The sequence below is a fragment of the Falco naumanni genome, chromosome 4 (assembly GCF_017639655.2).
Source record: "Falco naumanni isolate bFalNau1 chromosome 4, bFalNau1.pat, whole genome shotgun sequence".
NCBI lineage: Eukaryota > Metazoa > Chordata > Aves > Falconiformes > Falconidae > Falco > Falco naumanni.
The window spans coordinates 39,547,918-39,573,418 of record NC_054057.1 but is presented as its reverse complement, the minus strand read 5'-3'; the positions used below and the strand labels follow the sequence as shown (position 1 = coordinate 39,573,418).

At 39.6% G+C, this 25,501-nt stretch overlaps 1 protein-coding gene across 1 annotated transcript in view; it reads left to right on the top strand.

The window, feature by feature from the left end:
• ITGA8 (integrin subunit alpha 8) overlaps positions 1-24,319 on the top strand; it is a 115,031-nt gene extending 90,712 nt beyond the window's left edge. Inside the window, exons 28-30 of the mRNA XM_040592385.1 lie at positions 13,775-13,876; positions 22,222-22,344; positions 23,613-24,319. Coding sequence (XP_040448319.1) covers positions 13,775-13,876; positions 22,222-22,344; positions 23,613-23,699 — 312 coding nt within the window. The 3' untranslated portion in view covers positions 23,700-24,319. The remainder of the gene's footprint in view (positions 1-13,774; positions 13,877-22,221; positions 22,345-23,612) is intronic.
• Positions 24,320-25,501: the final 1,182 nt, after the last annotated feature.

Genomic DNA, 25,501 nt, shown 5'->3' with positions numbered 1-25,501 from the left:
TTAAATTAAATGGGCCAAATGAAAATCCTTTTTGTTATCACTTTCTTTGAAAATAACATTTCACTGATTCCAGTTCAGGTCACATGCATGCTGCTTACTTTTCTTTTTCTCACTATTTCTGTGTCTCAAATTTATGTCCTGAATCCTACCTGAAAATTCCAGGATTATTTTTAAACATCTTTCCTTGTTTTGTTTCTGCTCTCTTGGACTGCCCAAATCAACAATCTCTTAGGTCTCTATGATGTACCCTGCGTTCATCACATCTCCCAATGAAAGGTTTTGCTTGGAGCTAAACAGTATATGGTGTACACTATGTGCAGCTTAAAAATTCATTGTTATTCATTCTCTGTTTATCTAAGGAAGAGTAATATGTATCAAACTCATATGACATACAACACTCACGTAATGCCGATCTGTCTTACCACTAAAATGAGGGACAGAGCAGACCATGGAAAAAAGGAACTTCTCTTTGTAAATTCTTGCATTTCCAACTTCATCTGCTCTCAGAATTGTATTTATGCTGCATAAGGCAGAGGGATTGCACTGCGACCTGTTACCTCACAGCTGGCCACGTGTCTGCAGTACTATGTGGTTGTCATTTCTTTAACACTGGGCGGTACATCATGAAATTTATAATTCATTTTGATGTTACTAGGTAATAACTGCAGATCCTATCTTGATCTAACTGATTGATTATCACCTTCCTTCTTCAAGGAATTTAGAATTCCCCAGTCTTTCTACCTGGAACACAAGAACCTTCCTGTGTTCCCCATAGCTGTAGGAAAAGAATTATTTATCCCCACAGTAACTCTCACCCTAGCCAGAGAAGATTTGAGGATCTTCAGCTTATAACAACAGATTTAAATTAAGCTCTTCATATCTTTTAAGTTATTTTCTCCCTTTCCTCAAATATGAGAGCAGATAAAAGAAAATCTGTGTTGCTTTCCTGGAGAAACAAGAGAGCAGATGGGACAGTATTTACAGAAAATTGAATGTCAGCTTAGTAGCTAACCGTCATGGCTCCAAATCTGCAATGGGTGCATACTCTGGGGGTCACGGCTCTCTCTTAGTGTACAGGACTATGGCAGTGGTTACCAAAAGGATGACTTGGAAGTTTTTTCTACCTACCGGTCAGGGCTTAAGGTCACATTCTGTGTTTCTTCTGCAACAGCTGTTAGCACTGTTATGACTGAAGGGAGCATAGAACTATCTGACCTTGCTTGAGAGAAATGATTTCTGTCTAGCTCAGTAACAAAGGACATCATTTCAGATACTAGGTGAATTAATTCCTGATCTGTCAGTACATTTTATTTCTATTAACAGTCAGTTCCAAGAAAATTCCATACCTTTTCTTCAGTTCCCTTAACACAAATACAATGCTTTTAATAGGAGGTATATTTAGCAACCTGTGTGAAAGACTAGACTAGACGTATTTCATTTAGGTTTGCTCAGTGAGTCATCAGCTAGTGGGAAAAAAGAGCAGGCTCTGGTTCAAATTTAAGCCCAAATGTTTGGCAGCTTAGGTATGTCTCTGTCCTTTGAGCTCTGGGTAACTGGGATGGACATCTAATGTAAGCTTTTGCAACCATCTTACAAAATTTTGCACAGAAAACGCCAGTATGGAAGCATCTCTGCACTCATAGGAAAAACTTACAAATTGGGAAATATATAAAAAAATAATATGGGAATTTTATTCAATTTTTTTCTAATTCCAGTAAGAGTATTTGGTGTTTGCACACTGGCTAGTCCCTAGTAACAGGGACTAGCCAGTGTGCAAACACCAAATAGTCTCATTGGAATTAAGTTCTTAACTGCACTAGTTCACTGTTCCTAACACATAGACAGAGAGGCAGAGATATTATCCTTGGCTGGAACAATCTGTGATAATTTTGACCACTGCAGTGTGCAAGCAATATCACAGTGAACCTTCCCCATCTTCTTCACCAAGCAGGAGATAAAGCCTAGCTCCCTTAGCTAGCTATCTTACTGGGAACTGGACTTGACATATTCCAAATCCAATCAAGTTTTCTGTTCATCATTCTGCTGGTAGAATCTAATTTACTCTGTAAGGATTAAAACCAAGTTCTTGTGAAGAAACACACACCGAAGTAAAACCTCTTGTGCAGATTCTTCAATGCCAATTTTCTAGGCTATGTACAGCTATTTCAGTGGGAATTAGCATCATGAAAGTTTTTCTAAGTCCAGTTTAGTATGTAATAAGAAATAACTGTAAAAGATTAAAGCTAAACAAATTTAATGACAGTGTTCCTCTGATTTTTTGGTTTTGACAGAGAATGTGTAACAGTTGGAACAAACTAGCTGCAGAAGACATGAATCCTCCTTTTCTTAGTGACTCTTAATGAAGACAGAATCTTTTTCTAGACTGTCAGCTTAGCTAGCCTGACTTCAGTTAAGAACAAGGATAGCTGCATGAAATTCAGTGACATGTTTAATGCAGGAGCAGTGGGATCATCTTAACTAATCGTAGGTAATTTATATAATTTTTTAGGTAAATTTACCTGATGAAAGTAGATGATGAAGCTGGTTGCCTAACTCTGTAGTCAGTAACGACAGAGATATCTTCAGAGGATGCTTAACCCAGCTGATTTGAAACACCTTCTCTGCCATTCTTCTGATCTGGATGGTGGAGAAGGTTCCAAGTTGTGCCTTGGGACACAGGTGTGTGCAAATACACCAGGCAATGCCAGTGCTGCAGTCCCTTTAGCTCTTCTGTGCTCCTTACTAAATCCTGTTTACTGTGCCATCACCTCCCTTCACTTAGTGGGCTCAAGGCAGAGATGGAACCTTACGCTAGCCTGTGGGCAGGGGAAAGGATGAGCCATCCTGTAGACTCCCTGGTGGAGAGACCTCATGGCAAACACTCCTACATGTACATCTTCTGCTTACTCTGCTGTCATTACATACCCTTGCTATCGAACAAGGCTTTTTATGGGCTGTGATTTTACCTTTTATCAGTATCCTTAGGAAACATTTCTGTTTCCTTTGAGTAGTAACTTGCCAGGCTTGTAAACGTTCAGAAACTCCACTTAAAGCAACAGGATCTTTTTTTAAGTAAAAAAAAGAAGATAGTCCCCAGAGAACTGTTGCATCCTCCCATTTATGACTAAGAAGCTGCCAGAATAACATGACCCCTGCTTCACATGCAAACTTAGACATTGAAGAGGGAAAGAGCAAATTCTGTGATGAAATCTAGTTGCTGTCCTCCCACTCACCTCCAAACAGTTCCTTTTCTCACAGCCCCTTTTAAAATTAACAGTTATACAGCCATCACCATAAAAGACCGTAGAGCATAATTAGTTGCCTAAAAAAGGCATAATCTGCTCTTAGTGAGCCTGTAAACTTCTAGTTCCTAAGGTTATTCCGAAGTAAGCTAAGGTTAAAAAAAAAAACAAATTCTAGGCTGAAATATGCAGATTCAAACTGAGGATTAAAATACAGTCAAAATAATCAGGATGTGATGATTCTGAACCAGGAAGGACTGTTCAAGGGCTAGGCTGAACTCCACATTCATGGTTTTGTAAAGAGTCTTAGAGGAAGAGTTGTTGTCTGTACAGCAACATCCTAAACTCTTTTGCACATGCAATTAATGTACAAAAATTTCATATGCCAAAGAAAGCAGGGTAATGGTGACATACAACATTCCTCAACTGTGTTATAATCTAAATAGTATATGATGATCTGCGGAAGAAATTGTTTGTTTGTGCTCACTAAAGCTGAGAACACACTGTCATTATGTATTTTCTTCTCATACATATGTTAATGCAAACCTAAGAAAAAACTGATTGAAAGTAATTGATTAATGAGAGGATGAAATAATTCATGTTTCTCATTGAAGTTTTATGGATCACCCTGTATATTTTGTGTCCACAAAGATCAGTCATGTATTGAGTGACTCCTTCCTATTCCACTTAGTTTAACTGACAACAGCTGACCCCTTTGCCTCTTGACAGTTGTAATCTGTCACCTTAAAACCCAAACTCCTGCAACAAATAACAGTTAAATGACATGCAATGATTAGACATGTTTGAGTAAATAAAGCAGCCCAAATTTCCCAATAGGCCAAAAAAGATAGAGACAGACATTGTGCAAAGGCCAAGAAGAATCAAAGACTTTTTTGGATTAACTTCAAAGCCTGGCTGTAAATACGAGCCCTCTAGTAAAGCTGACTTTTGGATTCAGACTTGCTGATCAAGCAAGTAATAGCCTGATTCGTGCAAAATAGAAACAACCTTACATGGTTATGTTACGTTGTGTTCTATTAGGGCTCTGTTATGTCCCCGTTTGTCTAATCATGGTATTTCTGAGTCATCAGAGGGAGATCCAAGGGGAGCTTGTCCAGTGTTCTTTGAACTCTGATGGGTACTTTTTAATGTAGGACTCAGGACTTGGCTAGTAAAACATCTGCTTTGAAAATATATTTCTAAGTGATGAATCTGTACCATCTGTCTGATTTGTGACATCCTTCCAGGCTTCAAGCTCTTTGGACACTTGTGGGAAGTAGAACTCAGCTCATTCATTACTATTATTTCAGCCTGTATTGAAAGTTCCTCACAATGATAAAAATCTCCTTCTGGGAGAGCTTGGGGAGGCAGTAATGTGAAGAAAAAAAAAAAACCACAGAGGGTGTGCAAGGTTCCCAAGAGGTTTGAAGTTTATTTTATTTTGTTTTAGTGTTATTGAATGTAATTGTTTTGTTTCTTTCTTGACTTTTAGACAGATCCAGATATTTAAATTTGGCACCACTGACTGCATGAACTTTAATAGCTAGAAGGGAGAAAAATCTAGTTTTAATCTAAGAAAGCTGAGAAGCAACAGCAGCCTGGGAGCTACACTGTAATTGAGTGCTCCCTTGGTACACACAAAGCCATGCTTTGACTCCTCTGTTAGATACTTGTTATTTCAGTGTTCATTTCACAGGCACTGTTCCTGTTTCCTTTTAGATGCCTAAAAATGTAAATATATGCTTGACATAAAGGTGGCGAGTGCTGCAACACTGACATCTTAAGTGCCTGGCCGCAGACTGGTATCCAAAACCTGAAACGAAATACTTAGGCTCCCTGTACAGCATATGGAAACAATGAGGTACCTCAGACAAATTGACTTGCACTAACCATTAGGGCGGTGCATGAGGGCTAGCTACCCTTTATCAGGAGGATGGGCACCCAAATCAGGCATAAGTGGGAGTCTTTGCACCCTCTTAGAAGGCAGAATCCAAAAATTACTTAGGAGGTACCTATAGCATTAGTTGAAAGACTTAAAGAGGACTTAGTTTATTCAATATTCAGTGACAGAAGCTAGAGCTGGCAGTCTAGTTGAGAATTCGTGACTGGAAGATGTGAATTCAGTTCCCTCCTCAGCTTAAGAAACCCCACCTCCCTGCTTTATTGAATGATGGTATTCCCATCTGCCAAAGCTCCACCTTTTAGAAGGACATAAAAAGAAACTGAGAGGTCTGGAAGGATATAGAAAATGAGAAAGAGCCTGATGTAATATCTTATTATTTTGGGCCATCAGCTAGAAGTCCTCTCAGTCCTGTCATGCTCCTTTGCCTTCATTGCCTGGCACCTGGAGCTATCAATGCCGTTAGAGTGCATGCTCTAATTGTGCTTCCTTCATGAGGAATTTTGTTGATTTGTTGAGAATCTCTGTATTTTACTACTGGTGAACTTAGAGACTTTGTAGTGTGGCAGAAATTCTCTAGGCCAGGTAATGCTTTTGGGACAAGGATTCAGTTTAGCTGGGCAAAGGCTATTGGAGGCAGAATGCAGATAACCAGTGCAGCAAGGCCACACAGGCTGTCTGTGGACCACATCTGTGTCTGCAGCAGCTTGGAAGTCAGAACAGAGGTGAACTGGTGGAGGCGGTCCAAGAGAGGTGAGAGATCTAGCTCTTGCATAGGCACCTTTATTCAATCACTTTTCTCCCTTTTCTCTTTTCTATGGGAGCAATTACTCTATCTGTAAGTGGGATATGACCTCAAGGAACAATAGTTACTATCCTCAGCATCCCCCAGCACAGAACCTCTTGCTGTGTGCAGTGGAAAACATCTCAGTCAAGGGAAGCTTGCTTAGTGTTTTCAAAGAATAGCTCTGCAGCCATCTGTGGATGGAAGTGGGGAAGCACCAGAAAAATTAGTGAGAGAGATATCTTGTTCTCTCATTAATTGCCATATATAAGCCAAATATGGAAGTTTAAATATATGATTTTCAGAATGAGAATGAAAAGCCATAAATTTGATGCACTGCCCTTCAAGCCACATATAATAACAAAAGGAGGAAGTAGTCAAAGAAATTTGCCTTTACGTAAAACAACTGCTGTTATTTGAAAAAAACAAAGTAAAAGAGAAAACTGTGTGGCCAAAAATACTGTATTATACTGGATTTCGTTGTTTATGTGGAATGAAGGATAGAAAGAAAGAGACCTTGACATTGGGCTGAATTAGCTGGAAGTTTCTTTGGGTGTGGGCCAGTTTTGTTTGCATTTGTTGTTATTTAAAATTGTGCCAAAATGTTAACAAAAGCAAAACATGAGACTCTTGCTAGATGTGATATAGATAATGTTAGGTATATGAAGAAATAAACATCTTAAATCAATGACCATTAAAATATGTATGTTAAAATGTTCTGAAATCACAACAAAATATCTGCCTCTATTTTAATTTAAAATAGTCTGTTTAAATGAATGTAAAAGATATGTGAAGGGTAAGGATTTAATGGTAAAGAGGAGGATGTGTTGTTAATTTTCAGAAGAGTTGTATTGCCTTTGGTCACAGATACATTGGGGTGGACATACCCTCTTGTTACAAATAGCACAAGTACTTTTTGGCCATGTACAGAGTCATACATACATTTTTAAACAAATTAATACAAGAACAAATAGTTGCATAACCTCTGCTCTCTGCATTTATGTAAGCTACTCTATTTATTGGCAGTAGTTTAGGTTTTTGGAGGAATGGGTCAAAGAAAGCAAGCTAATGAATTCCCAAAGCATATATTTAAAAGGTAACACCATATTGCTTACCCTCTTGTCTCTAAAATGTGCCAGACTCCAGCAGACACAAAGAGAAACAAATTTTAATCAAGCAGGGCCAAGACTGTTATAATAGCACTGAACTCCATATGCAACAGACACAGGTTCTGGGGGTAAGATTCCACCACAGCATGTAGCTTGCAATAGAGAAAGTACCTGCCCTTCAGTTAGGGTAACTTTGCTGGGCTACATCTAACCAGAAAAAAAAGTATTTCAGAGCAGTCAAACAATGCTCCATAGAGGCTATGGAACAAAGTAATTCTGGGGAACCTCTCCAGTAGTTAAACTCTTCAAACCTGCAGAAGAACAATGACCTCTCAAACTTCTCTACGCCGCTAAAAGCTTAGTTCCTCCTACCCTCAGTCTAGCTCCCTGTGGGCCAGATTTTCCCTGCATTTTAGTCTGCTCTCTCAATAGGATGCCTCCACGTGCCTTAAACATGCTTTGGGGAGACTTCAGGTCTTTGCTTGAGCTTTCTGCAGAAACCACCAGCATTCCACTGGAGCCTGGAGAACTCTCATTCAAATTGTCCAAGATCTTCCAGCACTTTCCACATTATTTCTGTTTGCCTCAATTTTACTTAGGGAAACACTGCACTGAATATTTATTGGGAACACTTCTATGTCTCATAACTGTTTAAGAAAACAAAGGCTTCAGTTCAAAAATCTATTTGTAAAACAAAAGTGTGGAGAGAGAGAGAAGCCTTAATAAATACACCGGCAGGGATCTACCACCCAGGAAACACAGGGGATAGCCATGTTTTGCCTACTTACCCGGGTATCGGCAAACTACTGTCTCAGCAATGCGCGCAAGAGCAGGCTCCGCTTGTTCAAATCAAGAGGGATCTCAAAAGGGCTAATGTAGCTAGGGCTGGGCACCCTGCTGCTGGTCATTAGGCACTGACATTCACAAACATCAGATTCTTTCTTCTCCTTCCTTTGAGCCATAATGAAGTCCTCAGCTTGAAATGGACACCACAGATCCTGCTGTTTCCAGTAAACACTGAATATTTAAACATACATTATTTAAGAAATGATATGGTAAGGAAATGTTGTTTCTCAGAAATTACTTGAGAATTATAAAGAAGGCTAGAAGAGATAGCTGCCCATATCTCCAAGGTGTTGTGTGCAATTGAAAATCCTGTTTGGAAATGATGCTGGCAGCAGTCATTGTTTCAAAGCCCTTTGCCACAAGCGCATAAATCTGTGAATGCAGAAAAATACTCTCTAGACTTTTACATTCTCCATTCCAGTAAAGCAACAGAGGTGTGCAGCATTTCTAGGAGCCTAATGAAGGGTCAAGGAGAACTAATAGCTGTGGGCACAACACAAGGTTATTAACCCCAGCCAAGCGTTAATCCACAGGATGTACCCTCCTCTGATGTTATTGCTGATTTAAGCTGAAAATTAAATAAGCCACATATAGTACGTGAAAGGCTTTATTTTTCTGTAAGTGTTGTGTTTCCTTTATATGGTGTTTCAAGGGAATTAATGCCTTTACTGTATTTTAGCCAATCAGGCTGCATGTCTAATGTCTACTTCCTTAATAATATAACATATCCTGCTCTCTCCATTACAGATTACTTTTATAAATCATATAAATCATATCCAGAATCCTGCTTAATATGACTTGCTTAGAATTGAAAATGTAAGGCTTTTTTCAGGCTTCTTTCCTGAATACAAATCGTTGCATAACTACAGAAACATGCTAGGACCTTGTGTGAGGAGTCTGGCGCTCTAGAATAAAAGGTGAAGAATAGCTTGAGTCTGAAAATGGAAAATAATTATTGTGATAAGGGAAAATATTTTTTCTGAAGACCACCTCATAGATGTTCAGCACTATGAAGGTGTATAAAAAATACTTATTTGCCAAGTCAAATCTTAAAATCGATCTAATTTTTCATTTCAGACACTGTTGATAGAAAAGGTAGTTCCCTTTCATTAGATGCCTTCTATGTTAAGGAGCTGTTTTGACTATCCCTGCGTAGTCATTTGAGGTAGTTTTCTTCATATTGCTCATTCCTAATATAAGCCCCAAGGAGAGGTTGAATGGTTGGCTGCTCAGTATTTTCAAAGAACCGAATTAAGGCATAGCCAAATGAGTTCCAGAAGGCAATAAATGTGCTGGCTTCGTTTCATCAGTAAACAGTTGCATATTTGAAAACGTTTTTTTTAAAAAGAAGACAGACTGAACAAGGAAAATACCAGAACAACCCTGGACCTCAGGAGAGTAGCTTTCAACCTTTTCAGGGATCTGCTTGGAAGAACTCAATGAGAGGTGGTGCTAGAGAAAAGAGGACTCCAGAACTAGCGATTCTCCAGGATCACCACCTTTAAGCTCAAGAACTGTCCATCCTGACATGCAGGAAATCAAGGAAAGGTGGCAGGAGGCCTGCATGTATGAACAAGGAGCTCCTAGTAAAACTCAAACACAGAAGGGAAGCATAAAAGATGTGGAAGCAGAGTCAGTTGACACAGTGCAGGGGCTGGGTGGGGAATATAGAGACAGTGGTCTGAGCACATAGGGACAGAGTCAGGAAAGTAAAAGCCCACCAGGAGCTGAGCCTAGCAAGGGACTTAAAGGGCATCAGGGAGGCTTCTATATCATCAGCAAAAGGAAGACTAGGGAAAATATAGGTGTTGTTCTGAATAGGACATGGAAAAGGCTGTTACTCAGTGCATCCTTCACTTTGGTCTTTACTGATAATATCTGCATACAGTAATCCAGGACCTCTGGACCAGGGGGAAAACCTGCAGCAATCAACATTTACCTTCAGTGGAGAAATATCAGGTTAGGGAAACATTTAAACAAGTTGGACATAGAAAAGTCCAACAGATCTGACAGGATACAGCTACAAGTGCTGTGGGAGCTGGCCAATGTCAGTGCAAGACTCCTCTCAATCATCTTTGAAAGGTGATGGTGATGGGGGAAATTTCTGAGGACTTGAAAAAACCAAATATTACACCCATCTTCAAGAAGGAGGATGCAGACAACTAAAGGCCAGTCAGCCTCATTTCAGTCCCTCAAAATGTGATAGAGGGAAAAAACCCATAAGTCATTTGAAAATATATGAAGGACGAGAAGGTGATTGGGAGTTGCCAGTGTGAATTTGCAAACAGGAAATTATGCTTGACCATCCTGATAGCCTTCTGCAATGAGATAAATTAGGTTCATCTTTGTGGACAAGGGGAAAGTAGTCACTGCGGGTTTTTATCTTAACTTTAGCGGGGTTTTGGACACTGTCAAAGTTAATGAAGGTAGGTAGGCAGAGAGGTGGATTTGAAACTGATTGAAATACCAGGCTGGAAGTGTGTGATTGTAGAGGAATGAAGCTGGGTTAATTAGCATTGATAACATACAGCTGTGGGCTGGCTTCAGGGGCGGTGGGTTGGCTGATGTAGATAAGGTGCAGCTGTGGCTGGTTCTGTTAAGGGGTTGGGCAGCCAGGGAAGAGGGAGCAGCTGAGGAAGAGTGCGTGCGCGCGTGCCTGCCTGGGATGAGGAGAGACAAGGAGAAGGCAGCAGGGGGATGGGCACGAAGAGTATGTTGGTATGAGACGGTAGAAGACCTTGTTGCAGCGGGATAGTTTGGAGAGTGCCACAATGTGATCAGCAGCATGAAGTCCAGCTGGAGGTCTGTACTAGTGGTGTACCCCAGAGGTCAATATGGGAGAGAGGCCTATACTGTTTGATATCATTAATGACTTGGATAATGGGACAGAGAACACTTTCAGCAAGTTTGCAGATGGTAGTGGAAGAAGTGGTTGATACACCAGATGGCTGTACTGCCCTTCAGAAGGACCTGGACAGGCTGGAGAAGTGGGTTGGCAGGAATTTCAGGAAGTGTGACAAAGGGAAATGCAAAGTCCTATGCCACAGGAGAAATAACCCTACATGCCAGTACAGGCTGGTGGCCAACCAGCTGGAAGGCAGAGTTCTAGTAAAGGATCTCAGGGTCCCGATGGACACCAAGTTGAACATGAGCCCACTGTGTGTGCCCTTGCAGCAAAGAAAGTCAACAGCCTCTTGGTCTGCATTAGGAAGAGGCATTGCCAGCAGGTCAAGGGAGGTGACTTCCTCTCTGCTTTGCACTGGTGAGGTAGATCTGGAGTGCTGTGTCCAGCCCTGGGCTCCCTGGGAGAAGTAAGGCACATACATGCTGGAGCAAGTCCAGCCAAGGGCCACAACCATTAATAAGGGCTTGGAGCATCTGATGTACAAGGAGAGGCTGAGATATGGGACTGTTCAGTCTGGAGAAGAGAAGGCTCAGGTGGGATGTTACCAGTGTGTATAAACATCTGATAGGAGGGAGTAAAGAAGACAGAGCAGGCTCTTCTCTGTGATACCCGGTAACAGGACAAGAGGGAAGAAGCACAAATTGAAATACAGGAAATTCCATTTAAAACATATGAAAACACTTTTTACTGTAAGGATAGTCAAACATTGCGATAGGTTGCTCCTAGAGATTTTGGAGTCTCCAGTCTTGGAGATATTCAAAATCCAGCTGAATATGAATATAGCCCTGAGCAGACTGCTGTAGTTGGCCCTGCTCTGAGCATGTGCTTGGAGCAGACACTCTTCAGAGGTGCCCTCCAACCTCAGCAGTTCTGTGAAAACTTTGAGTTGGGCCATCGTCATTCAGCTGCATTCAAGTTGGCTCCCAGGTTTCAGTTATGCTTATTTCAGGTCATTTTCACAAACCTTTCTCTATCAGTGAAGGAAACGAGCAGTAGCCCAAATTATCAGTCTTAGCTCAGTCCTTGCTCCAAAAAACAGCTGAAAAGGGAGAAACAATTCTTAGAGAGCATTTATGCCTTTGATGCAACAGGACATTCCAGAGAAAGACACCACCTAGCAGGGAGGAAAAGACATTGAGTAATCACATAGGAACCAAGTCTTGTCAATGGAGCAGACCTCCTAAATGTGTGAGAAGTAGAAGGAAGGAGAAAGTTTTGCAGAAGGGGATGTAGGAAGTGACAGCAACGTTCCAAGTACACTGGACTGTAAGAAGCTGTTACAAAGCTCTGTCGTTCTGTAAGTCAGTAGTGAAATACTGTGTTGAATTCTGGTCATCATATTTCAGAAAGGATTGAGACAGGTAGCAAAAATTAAGGGCTTCAAAAATATTCTCATCCAAAAGATTAAAATTGTTTACCTCAAGGAGTCTAATGTAAAGGGATATAATGATAGTCATAATTCCTAGCCCTCTGGATTCCAGTGGGCATATTAGCACTTAACTACCTAATGCTTTTCAGAGCATATAAAAGCACTTTTACAGGAGATCCGTATCACTGCTCCACTACCCCACCTTCACATGGGATGGTCTATACAAGGTAAGTTGCATGTAGCCTTAACAAAAAATCAGTTGCAGAGGTGGAATGAGAAACAGGTTTGTTGACTTCCAGAAAAACATGATAACCACTCAGCCATCCTTCCTTGGGATAAAACCAAGGAAAAAGAGGACATAGTTCAAGTGCAGGATCTTCTGTCTGTAGCAAAATAACATTCAGTGAAATGGAAACATGTCAGATTCAGTGAACTGAAAGTTTTACGTGATACCTGATGTACTTAGCCTTCAAAACTAACTCCAGTTAGATTGCCAAGGCTCAACAGGATTCAAATATGTGCGTGGAAAATATTTGCATCCATTTGCAGTAAATGTTGCAGCCATTAAGATTCTTTTAAGGGACATGCACTTTCATATGTCAGTGCTTATGCCAGGTCATAACAGAATTAGGTAGGTATTTTTCCAGTGGATATACCAGCACTTAACTGTCATTTCAAGGCAGTTTGCATACAGTGGGATATTATTGTCAAGGTCAGAACAGCACAATGAGAAAGACAATTGGTCACATGGAGTGTGTCAGTGCCTGCCTGGCTTCCAAATGAGGTGAAAGCACTAATTAAAAGGCACCACGTGAGCTATATGGTGTTAGAGTTTTTAGTCATTCTGAACCAGGGAAGGTAATTCCTCATCTGATCTAATCTAATAATATTTTACAAATACAAGCAAGTATAAATGAAACGCAGAGAACTGACAGAAAGATACGTGTTCTGTCTGCACATCTTTGGGTTTGTTGAAGTGCTTAATGAGAACTAGGTAAATATTTTACTAGGCAGCCAGTTAAACAATGATTGCCATACATTCCTGTTGCATTTGCACGAAGTAGTAAAAAAGCAAGGTGAGTTGTTCTGGATTTTCTGAGCTCTACTGCAATAGGAAATCAGTCACACTCTTAAATGGAGTGCAAAGATGTTTGTCCTGTTGTTGCTCTTTGATGGGAAGGCACAGCCAGTCCTTTGATGCCATCGGGGAGCTCTACCAACCTGGTCTCAACATGGGCTTGGAAATCTCAAGAGACTCACGTTGTTGGGCTTGGTGAGCAGAGGCAAGGTTTTAAAACATAGACACCTCATAAACCTCCTCCCTGCTTCAAACTCACCAGTCTCCTGTTTCAGCAAGAAATATGAGAAACAACTGCGTCTTTCTGCATATCTAACTCTTCTTCCCCATTTAAACATGTGGTACTTGTATTTCAACTTTATGCTATATTATATATTTGTCTTGTGGACATGTACAGGTCCTAGGATTGCTGTACCCTTTACCAAAAGAAACCACGTTTGCCTTAGGAAATCAGTGCTCTGTATTCTTTCCCTGTTTGTTTCTCATAACGGTTTTAAGTGTAATAATTTTTTTAATAATATCTTCTTTTATATAATTTCAGAGAAAGAATGATCTCTATACTCTTTCTTCCAATGTGTCCTTCGAAGTCAAAAGCATGCCATATAAAGTGCAACCAGCAAAGCTCCCCAAGGGAAGCACAGCAGTAAGTAACTAAAAATTATATCTTCGTGTGAAGCACATGTATGTGGTCATTTTCATCCCAGCTGTGAAAATTTTTATAGATGAAAATATTAAGATCAGTCTTTCCTGTGTTTCTAGTGTAAATTCCTGAAATAATACCTGAAGGAAATACCTTTATTGCTTTCTGTGGAAGTTGGTGATATATGATACTAACTCCTTTTTTTTAAATAACATCTTGCTGCATTAATGTGCAGACTGCTTTATTGCAATCAGGACAGATTTGTCACCCGAAGAAAACAACAAAACTGTGAAAGCAAGTGTCTAATTGTGTTGTTTGTAGTAAAGAGAAATCTGGAGGAAATTTTTGTACAAAATCCAAAATCTTGGTTTTGTCAGGTTTAGAGATCTCCCAGTCAGCAGTCTCGCCCAAGCGTACGGATTTTCTATGGCAACTTCTCTCTTATCTGTATTAAGATTCTTTGATACCCTGATTTTCAGAAAGTTTTGCATGCATCTCTAGGGTGTCTGCCTCACAGCATATTAGGTACAAGATATGAAATGTCCTGGTAATCCCTACAGATGTCATAGATAGATAGATAGATACTGAAGTACTTGCCTTATTTGCAAAGCAAGGTTTGTATAACCCTAGATTATTATAAGAAAAATCAATCTTTGAGGTTTAAGCTTGATTCAATATTTTGCTGGTGCCAAAGCATTGAATTTGGGGAGCACTTTAAATGAATTGGCTTCTTACCGTGTCTAATACCATGGTTTAAATTCACTCTATTTTGTCATTACTCATAGAACTAAGTAAAATATGAGTGCAAAATTTGATTCTAGTATAAGAGCACTCTGAAATTTGAAGGCTTATTGTTATCATCTTTATAAAGATTTATCATTTACAGTCCTTCTTTTAAAAGGTAAGCTCAGTACAAACTTTTCCAAGTTAAATCGTGATGCAAATACATCATACCAATCTGTTGACATGTAGTAGAATATTTTCTTATATGGAAAACCAAAGTAACAATACACTTTACAGCTTACTTTGAATATATTTTAGAGGATACAGGCTATAAAGTTTTGTTTTGAACAAGCACAGATTGAATGGTTGATTGATACTTGCTCTGGGAAGACATGAGGTGAAAATTTGGTCCTGTATGCCCAGTGACTCCAGCCTCTAAAATCAGGAGAACCATGATTTCACCAGAGAGATTTGATGCTTGATGCAGTAAACATCCAGAAAGGTTCAAAGGCTCCAAGCTGACAGATATACTCAGACTCTTTTTATTTTCTTGCAGCATGTGTTCCATACCAGAAACACATGTTGTGCAGAACTCTGTTGGTAGTAGTGCCTTCATCTGGACTGAAGTGCTTTACCCCAGGTGATAGTCTGCTGTTCTCAACAAGTGTCAGATGATCTACCAAATGATCAGATAAGCATTTTATTCTCTTACTCCAGCCAGTATAATGCTTGTTATTTGCTGCAGATGATTTACAGCAAAATGCCTGTAATGGCAACTGTAAAATGTTGAAAAATGATAGCGCTTTTATGTAGTTTCATATCTGGACATGGCAGTGGATGCTTGCCAGCTCTACAGCTTTATGTGTTATATGCACAAGCTCTTTTGATGCTCCACTTGCAAGAAGAAATATTTCCTTGAAGTTAGGCAATGCTTAATATTTTTGCTCCTCCTGAAAAAGACCATTTGTGTTTTAAAAGTTTCTAAGATTTATTTGGAAGTTTATGGTATTTTTTCAGACAATGCAATGGTGGAAGTGAATAAAGATTTTAATATTTTAAAATTAATTTTAAAAATCTAATAATCAGTTAAGTCTTTACAGTTTATATAGTAAAGACAATATATTCTAAAAGGACAGATCATATGTCCTTCATTTAACTCATACAGTGCTGGATTCCAGTTATGCAGGCTGATAAGTGTATTTAAATTTAATGGCATGAATAATCCCATATGCATCAGTAACCTACACAGTCATGTAGTCATATTTGCAGCACTGAGGTCTTTATGTCCATCATCATGGAATATAGGTCTATGTCTTGAACAGAGGGTCATGATACATAGGTGTGTGAAATGTTGTATAAATGTAAGAAAACCTGAATCTTTTGGGGTAAAACATTAGAGTGAAAATAGCATCAAACAGAAAATTAGCTTGGAACTTAGTGGAGCTTAAACCAGAATCCACTGACATCAATAAAAGTATTTCTGATAGGCTTGGAATTACAGGTATATATTGTACAACTGGTTGGATTTCCTTGCTAACAGCTTTATCATTCGAGATAAAACTCTCATTTTTTCCTACAAGTATCATTATGGTAAATAATACGATCCTACTTAATGAATTTCATGTACAAGGTGAAAGTACTTTTTACTATAAAAAGTACAGTTAGAATAAGCAGGCTTATTAAATCATTTTAGTGTAGAATTCTTGGACCAGTTTTGGAATTTAATAAAATATAATTACTTTTCTTAAATGTTTGATGGGATCTTCAGAGGGGATGCCTTTATCTAAACTGTTTGACTAGTGTCCTATAGTGAGTAAAATTGGTTTCAGACTAAGGCTTATAACTTTTTTTTTTATTGTAGCTAATACATGGTGATAGTACTTGCATTTTAAATGTGCATATATTCTTCCTTATGAAATATATTTGCACAAACACCTGTAAAATGTAAACATAAATGTTAATGTTAATTATGACTCCAAGCTCAAAGGAGCTTTTACATTTTATTTTGAGCATTTTTTTCAGAGCGTAAGAGAACATCATGCTGCAGAGGTTGGATGGGAACATGTAAGAGTACTAAAGAGCTCTTGTTTCTTAGTCTCTGTAAGCAAAATGACTAAAGATTAGAGGAAGATTATGATGGGCAGAAAAACTGTTAGCATTAGAATAATAATGAGTTTAGCTACTGTTTCCTAAAGTAGCGGATTAAATTATGGAGAGGTTGTTTTTATTTTTAAAGTATGTCCTTTAAAGAACAAGAGGGGAAAAAACAGCTTTGTGAGAATCCCACTAGCAGGCACTGACTTCTGACCACAGATGCTGAATGTTTGCACTAGGAAAACGTAATTCCCATCCATCCACAAGGGACTGCCGATGAACTGTCATCAGCTTACCCCATATGCTCCTCTCTGCATTGTGCTGCCTTCCAGTGGAATCAAAGACAATTTTGAAGCCACACTGAGTAGCACCAAAATCAGGAGCAAAATCCAAACTGTGCAAAAATAATGGCAAAACCCCCAATATTTCTTTTATCTACTTTCAATGTGCTTAACTGTGGTGTATTTTAAAAAAGGAAAATAAAAGCTACCCTGTGGAATCACAACAGCACTTCTGAAGTTAAGACTATCAGACAGCATCTGTGCTAAGACCAACTTGGATTTTATTTCCAATAGCAGACAAAGGCTCTGTCCACAACACTCTGGTTGGCTTCACTCTCATCTCAGTGCTTGAGCTAGATGGCATTCCTTGTCACTTCTTTGCATACAAAATGTATGAGATGTTCAGCAGTGTGAAAGGCCGAAAGTCAGATGGCTCCTCTCAGGTCTGTGGGTTGTGCTTTTCACCAGCCTGACAGAGAAGCAGCCATTTTTTTCAGTGTCCAGTATAAGAAAGTCTTGTCCTGAATAGAGAGGAAAGCCAACATGCATCAAAAATGCAGTGCCAACATGCAACAAGTAAAAATTCCATTTCTTTATACTGGCCACCTTAGATAAAAACCAATAAATTCTCCCAAAAACATTCCCTGGCTCTGATCCAGCAGCACTAAACCTACCACATGGAGAAGAACAGAATTCCAAGCTGAATAATGCAAACTTGTCTTAAATCAAAATCATATGTAAAACTGTTGTGGACAGCATGGGGTGGAGGAGGGACAGTCTTCTGTGGAAATGGTGAAACGAGGCAGGCAGAACTGAAGGGATGCTTTGTTTCTTTCTTCCCCTCCAGCTTCTGCCTCAGCTCTGTGGGTGTTCAGGACTTGCAGTGTCAAACTGTTCACGAGGAATTGCATTAGTAGCCCTGCAAGTCATTGTATAGAGTATAAAAGGCAGCCCAGGGGCATTATATTCACTGGTAATGCACACAGGCAGGAGCAAGACTGATGCCTACACATAATCCCCTGCTCACAAAATAAATCTCAAGCAGTTAGCACAACACTTCCCTTGCTTTCAAAAACCTAAGACACAGAAGGATTCATGGGAAAAGTGTGTGGGTGCAACAAGATGGTTTTAAGATTTTAGCGAGGAAATATTTCATTAGCCATTGGCCTCACTCCTACAAAAGAAATGTGGCAGCTTCGCAGCAGCGTTCTGCTTGATACAGGATAGACCTAATTCCTGCTGGTTTACTCATTGCTGATACTCTAAGGAGTATAAACATGATGCTCTGCACTTCTGTAAGATTAGTTTCTTGTTTAGATTTCGACATTTGCCAGGCTCCAGCTGAGCTACTGAAATTACATTGTTAGTTGCACTCTACTGTCTGTAAAGGCAGAACAACAGAAGGAGGAAAGGAGAGGCGGTTGTGAACTGATGCAGTACAAGCACTGCTACACCACTTGGTTACAGTGTGTCCTCAGGAAGACCCAGATGTCCTTATCTGGATCCATGCTGATAGGTGTTTTGTAGGCATCACAAGAAGAGCTAGGTTGCTTTATTGTTTTCACAGACTAAGAGGAGACAAAACACAACATGCAAACGCAGCAAACATCTAGGAAGAGGTGCATAACAGAAGGCATTAAATGGCTACATAGGTACGTGGAGTTGCGTACACTACTATCGGCTTTATCCAAAGCCTGATGAAATCCACCATCCCTAATGACATAGACTGTTTCCACTGATTTCAGCAGGATCTCAAACATGCCTTGAGGTCTGGATTGACCCCACCTAATTTCGAACAGTGAACTGGAGCACATTAAGAGTTCAGTTGCTGTGCTCCTGTGCTATCAGTAGGCAGCCCTATGAGCTGTTCAGATCCTAGACAACACCAGGCAGCAGCTTAGTTTATCCCTGTCTGAGAGCACCTGTGGTGCTGAGGTAGTTGCCTTAGATTGGACGAAAATGTACTTGGTGCCCAAGCTGCCAGGTGTGATTCAGTCAGATACTATCTTAAGAAATCCTGTAAACAAAAAATCCTTCCTACAGAAGTGCTTGCCCGCTCTGATAATTCCTGTATTCAAGACATACAGTTCCAGTAGACTGTCCCTCTACCAATCCATCCATAGTTGGCCAGCAGTTTGCCAGAGTCTTTTTGTTCTGGCCTGATGATGTTGTACAGTCTAGCCCATGGCAGCAATGCTGACTCCATTTCTATTGCATTTGTCTCAGTCACATTATGCCCCCTAGGAATTTGGCTCAAGCTAGCAATACCAGAAATGGCTAGATCAAATTTTTGCAAGCAAATGGGTCTTCCCTTAGATTTGATCTTAATGTAAAATGGACTCACTCATTCTGTCAAAGCTGAGAGGACAGAAAGCACCGCGTGGGTTTGTTATTTACTATTGTTTACAAATATTTGTTAAGATGATTGCTGTAAGTGGTCAATCACTTATCACGCTTAGACAAGTGATAGTGTTAGAACAGAAACTGCAGTGAAGCTCAAACCTTACATAACTAAGGTATGTATGCTGTATGTTGATAATGACAGATCCTTTTCAAATAATAAATTAAAAAATTATAACTTTTTGCCTGTAGTGCCACAGTCTTCCAACAGTGGAGGTGCACAGTGTGGGTGGGTTGGGTTTTTTAAGTCAATCTCAGTTTTCGCTGTCTTGAGGGAGGCCCATTGAGTTTTCATCAGCACTTCCCAATATGTGCTATATGTGATCAAGTCTTCAAGGCTTGCCTCAGGGCAGCATTCATGAGGAATTTCAAGCAGTAGAAGGGAGATACTTTCTTCCTTGGACAGCTGAGCTCATTGCTTGCTGCAGGCTTCACGTAGCCGATCATGACTGCATCCCTTCTGATTTTCCTGGCCAGATAAGCCTTTTACTTGCATTCATCTGTTTCTAACTGGCTTTTCTCTGTGCAGACAGTTCGGATGACCTTTTTCTCATTTTTTCTGCCCTTGCATTTTAATGCTAGATACAGTACCACTCTGAGACACAAGAAGAGCCATTCAAAAACATTTTGTCCTTACTGAGTGAGCACTGCTCTTGATGAATCTAATGATACAGAAAGCCTATAAAGTTCTGCAGGGATTAAAAAGCAACCCAAAGAGGAGTCTGGGGAGGGGAATGGCATCCCTGCAGTGGCATAGTTGATCACTTGATCACACCAGCAAGACATCTGTTGGAACCCAGGGGTGGGATTTCAAGGAGTTTTTTCCTAATTCTGTTCGCTTTGAAATATTTGTTTCTTGCTTTAATTGGATAACATTTATTCTTTTTATATGCTATATTTCTGAAGTCTTTTAGAGTAATAACTATTTACAGCTGCACCTGAGAAGTATATTAGCTGAATGTATGGGTAAGGTCAATGATGGTATGGCCGGCACTGCAAGCACTTCGTCTTTAGGGTACAGGTCAATGTTAAAGTGCTAACCTCAGAAGGACTGAGCAGTGTCTCGGAATTTTCTACACAACCCTCAGTGTAAGCTTTGGTAGAAGGCAAGTGGCGTCCCACATAGAAAGTTTGTGCCTAATTTGAACTATGAACTCTGTCCCATAACAGTGAGGGATACTGTAAATATATATATATATATGCATCAGTAAACCTCACCAGACTACCATTTTACTAAGTGCCGTGTCTGAGTAGGATCCAAAGTGTCTTCCAATTAAGTGTGACAGTAGCTGGGAGACAGATCTGCTGGTGCTTGCAGAATGAAAAGCCTAGGCAAGTATGCTGATCATCAGAAGGAGTCTGAGAAGAAAGGTCTAGATGCTGCAGAAAGGCTAAAATTTGCCATCTTAAAGGAGAGAAGTGAGAGGCACAGAAATTGAATTAATTTTGAACTGGAGTTGTGTCCAGTCTTCAAACTTAGGATGCTGTTCCATGAACGAACTAAAATGAACCTTGTGCTAAATTTCAGTGCATCAACCAGTGAGATAATAACAGAAAAAACAAGTAGAAAGGGAACTTGCAATGAGTGCAAATCAGGGACTGGGCAATATCCAAGAAACGTACTAAGAAGAGTCTATTTCCTAGCTGTACCACTGAAGAGGAAGATCATTTGAGAGTCTGTGTAGCCATTTTACATTGCAAACAAATTTCATCTTGTCATGAAGAAAATAACTTCCATCTGTTTACATACTTATCCTGTTTAAGGGAGACTTTGAGCAAATGAGAGAGGTCCAACAGAAACCTGATGAAATAACTTCCTAGGCTAACAATAAAGAGGAGAGTTTGAAAGAACAACTGAAGGGACATAATTGTGGCTGAGGAGCTAAGGAAAGCTCAGACTCATTCCTTCCCACTTGGAAGCAGCAGGGAGAGAGCAAATATTCAATGACATTGATGAGAAGCCTTCCAAGATGAGTCTGAAAGCATTGAATAAAATTGATACAAGGTATGGAAGGGAGAGGGAGGAGGAGGTTACTTATGTGGATGGTCCCAGAAGGAAAAATACAGAAGGGTTATTGTTATTATTATTCTTGATCAAGATGAAGATCTACAGAGAGAAGTTTGCCAAGTCAATTAAAACCTTTGATAACTCATGTTTTACGCACCTACTGCTTTCTAGAGCCCCAGACAGTGAGAGAGTGCGTTTCATGCTTATTTCCCATTTAGGTAATGGTCTGTATGCTTGGCTTCTTTTAAGGAGCGTACCATCATACTGTGCATTAGGCTTTATCACAAGGACAGTGCACTCTGCTTGAGTTTCATTTTTGGACTGCTTAGCTGAAACGCAAGTCATAGGAAAAAATGTATGCTGGTGTGTCAGCAGAAATTAAAGTAGGAATAATGTGACTGGTATCTATTGTGGTTTGAATTAAGGGTTTGGGCTGAAGTCAACCATTGTTTCAGAGTAATTCAACATAAGTCAGTTATACTGGCCTAAGCTGTACCAGCATGCGTGTGAGTAGAACTTTGCTCCTTGAATCTTCTTAAAGCATCTGCATAGAAAAGTATTTTTTTACTACTCTGCAAAATTTTTACTACTCTACAAAAATGATTTGTGTATCTGATATGACAAGATGTTTTTATATGTGTGAATTGCATTTCTAGTAATTATCATGAAGAAGTGGAAAGGAATTTGCAGTAAATGAAGCTAACATGGGAGAATTCAAAGCAACATGTATTTCTAATCTGCAAAATGCTATTGAAGTCAATGCTTATAATCTCTGTATTCAACTGTCAGTTTTGCTTTACTTGCCTAAGTTTTGCTCATTTAATGCATTCTTTTAATTTCAGATCAGAACATCTGTCATTTGGTCCACTCCAAATGTCTCCTTTGTGATCCCTTTATGGGTTATAATACTAGCAATACTTCTCGGACTACTGGTACTAGCTATGTTGACCCTAGCTTTATGGAAGGTACGTTGCATTATTACTGTTACTGTTGCCTTAAAAAAAAGAACACAGAAAGTTACTGGAAGATACTAACAGATAAGAAAAAGAAAGGCTGAATTTTTGTGATCTTTAACAGTTTGGAGCAAAAGCAACAATGCACATGTGTCTTTTTTGTTTTGGCATTTCTGACAGTGTCACTGACCTTTATGCAGGGAACTTGTTTTCAAAGTCCTCCTTTATTATTAAAGTCTGGTTATAAATGGGCCTACAGAGTTCGAGTCTGTTTCCCAAGACCTATGATCCTCTTTTTCAGGATGTTTAGGTTCAAAAAGAAGTGACTCTAACTTTGTTTTCTCTGAATACTTCAGGAATTTCCAGTTTTTGTTAGCATGTAACAACACTCCTAGCTTTGAGAATTAATTTTTAGAAGATTTCCTTTTATATTAGTATGTTGTATCTTCTGGTTTTAAAGGTTTCTAGTTCTGTGTTGGTTGTTTGACCAAACTCCCTTGACAAGTTTGAAGACAAGTTACTAGAACCTGCTGTATTAGAGGGAGCCTATATAGCTTTTGGCCATCCTTTCCATTCCAACTTTAAAAAAAACTGAAATAATTTCTTAAGTTGGGATATGGCTTACCTGCCTTTAGCTGCCTGAAAGTTATGTGTTAGGTGTCCAGCCTATGCTAAATTTCCAGATTCTTCTAGTCAGTTAACAACAGCAAAAAAAACCTATCTGAAACATGGCAAGATGAGAGGAATTACCTTTTGGTGGTACTCTCCTTTGACCTATCATGAAGCCTACATGACTTTCAACCTTTTGATCAAAAGGGTAACTTTTAGGCAGTTAAAGTTAGGTGAGAGGAATCTCAGCTTCAGTGATGTTTAGTCTAGATCACAACACTGTCCTGTGCCATTTCCCAACACATATTCCACCTCTGTTATTGTTACTTTGTCAATCTAAATATCTTTTCCGACTGTCTTGCTGAACTGAAATGAGCAGATTTCTCATTAGAGTCAATAAGTATCAGCATTCAGACCAACTCTACATCTCCTGCAAAGGTATCTGTCATATAATTTGAATTTTTAAAGCTATACTTTGGAACTTGGTGCCTTGCACCTAGAACTTTCGTTTTTCATTGGGAACGACTTGAATAGAAATTAAAAAAGTCTATCAGCCTGCTGCAGATTGTATCCAACCTTTCAGGTTGACTGACTGAAGAATCAAGCTGCAGCTGAGCTTGCTGTGGTTCTCTTACCATGACGCCTTTGTTTCTGTTGATTGTTTCCTGCAGTGTGGCTTCTTTGACAGAGCTAGACCTCCTCAAGATGACATGGCTGACAGGGAACAACTGACAAATAACAAGACTACTGATGCATAGAGGAAGAGAGTGACAGTTCAAGTCAGAATCCTGCCTGAGACTAAAAACATGATGAGGTTTAAATGAAGGATTCCTTCCACCAGTCTTCCTTTGTACTTGCAAGTGACATAGTGTTGTAATCTGATCTATGCAATGTTCTGAGAACATGCCACATGACAGCCATCCTTGCCAAGGAAAGCAGCTTTATTACAGCCTTGCAAACATACTCACCACTGAACAGAATGTTTATCCCATATTCCAATCAGTCTACATTTCAGCAGACGCTTTTGAACACGTGTGGTATACTGAGATGCTTCCAGAACAAGCTCAAATCTCCCAAGGAGAGAACACCTGCATTGCTGTATTGTCTAGAAGATGGACCAGGACAAAACTTCTGAACACTACTGTATCATGTGGAATACCTTTGACACCTCCCTAAGAATAAGAACTTTTATGAAATTATGGCTCAGGGAGACAAGCAATATATTAGTACCGTGAAAGTACTTCTGAAAAACAAAGGTAGTCTATAAAGAACTTTATAGATGGGGCACAATTATTTATTTTTCCACCTTTTCAGGATAAGTATCTGATATAATCATCAACTTAGATTTTGAGAGAATGAAGTAAAAAAGTAGAAATCATGTACTTACCTTGCATGTAAATAGAAAAGTAAACCCATTGTACACACAGAACACATCTTTCTTGGATACAAGGTGTTTTGCAAAGCAAGAGACTTATTCAACATTTTACAAGATGAGACATAGGACAAACAAGTACATGCTGTATCTCTTTCAACCCAGAGCAGGCAGTATCACACCCAGATAACTAAATCCATGCACAGTATAGAGCAGGGGATGAGTTACCCTCTCCTTGCATTGCTGGTGGCTGACACCTGTACAGTCATTTGTGAAACACTGATTTAAATTATCACAGTCACACTGGTGATCTTGAGAAGGCTTGGGGGTTTTGGGCTAGGGTACATTTTCATTGCCATTGCCCTGTTTCTTTGTTGAAATGGCCTCTTAAAATGGAACGACTTCTGCCATTGTGTCTTCTGTTAAATTTGTGTCAGACCCTAACACTGTTCACCTAAAGAAATCTTTGCTTTTTCTATTATTATTATTTTACAGTCTACAAGTTGGCAGCTTATTTAAAGTGTTGAGTTCAGCAAAGTTTAGGGCTGAAGATAATTATTTCTTAGGCAAAGTCTTGCAGGGAAGGTGGGCAGGATTTATATTTATGTAGAACAGGATGCCAGCCAGCCAAGCATGAACAAAAAGAAGGAATGAGATTGAGGTAAAGAGTAAAAATATACATTTAATTTTTATTTTTTTCTGTGTTCAGGATTCTGAAGAAGAGAGACTTCATTCTTCTTCCTCTATCAGCAAACGGTCTTTATCTCAGCAAGGGCTTTAAGCTCTGATCTGTCCAAATTTGTGCTTGAATCTTCCAGTGCTGCCTGTGAATGTGAAATTAGCTATACTGTATAAACTTCAGGAGGGATTGTTCATTTTCTGAAACACACACCACACTTTCCTTCTTCTGAGCTCCTTTTCTTTCCAGTCTGTCGCAGCTTCTTGATTGGTAAATGACCTCATCCATTCTGCCACTTCTTGGCTCCTTTTAGGTAACTGTCCTTCTGCTTCCTAAGACTTTGGGACAGGACTAGCCATGAGATACTGTCACTTCTGTCAGTCTGATGGGAGATTTTACGGTTTTACCATTTCTTGCATGCAGACTGTCCTGTGAAATCCAGGCACAAGCTAAGAAACCTGAGCAGGTGTGTTCCATCTCCCTATGTAAGACAAATTTGCAAGAAGACC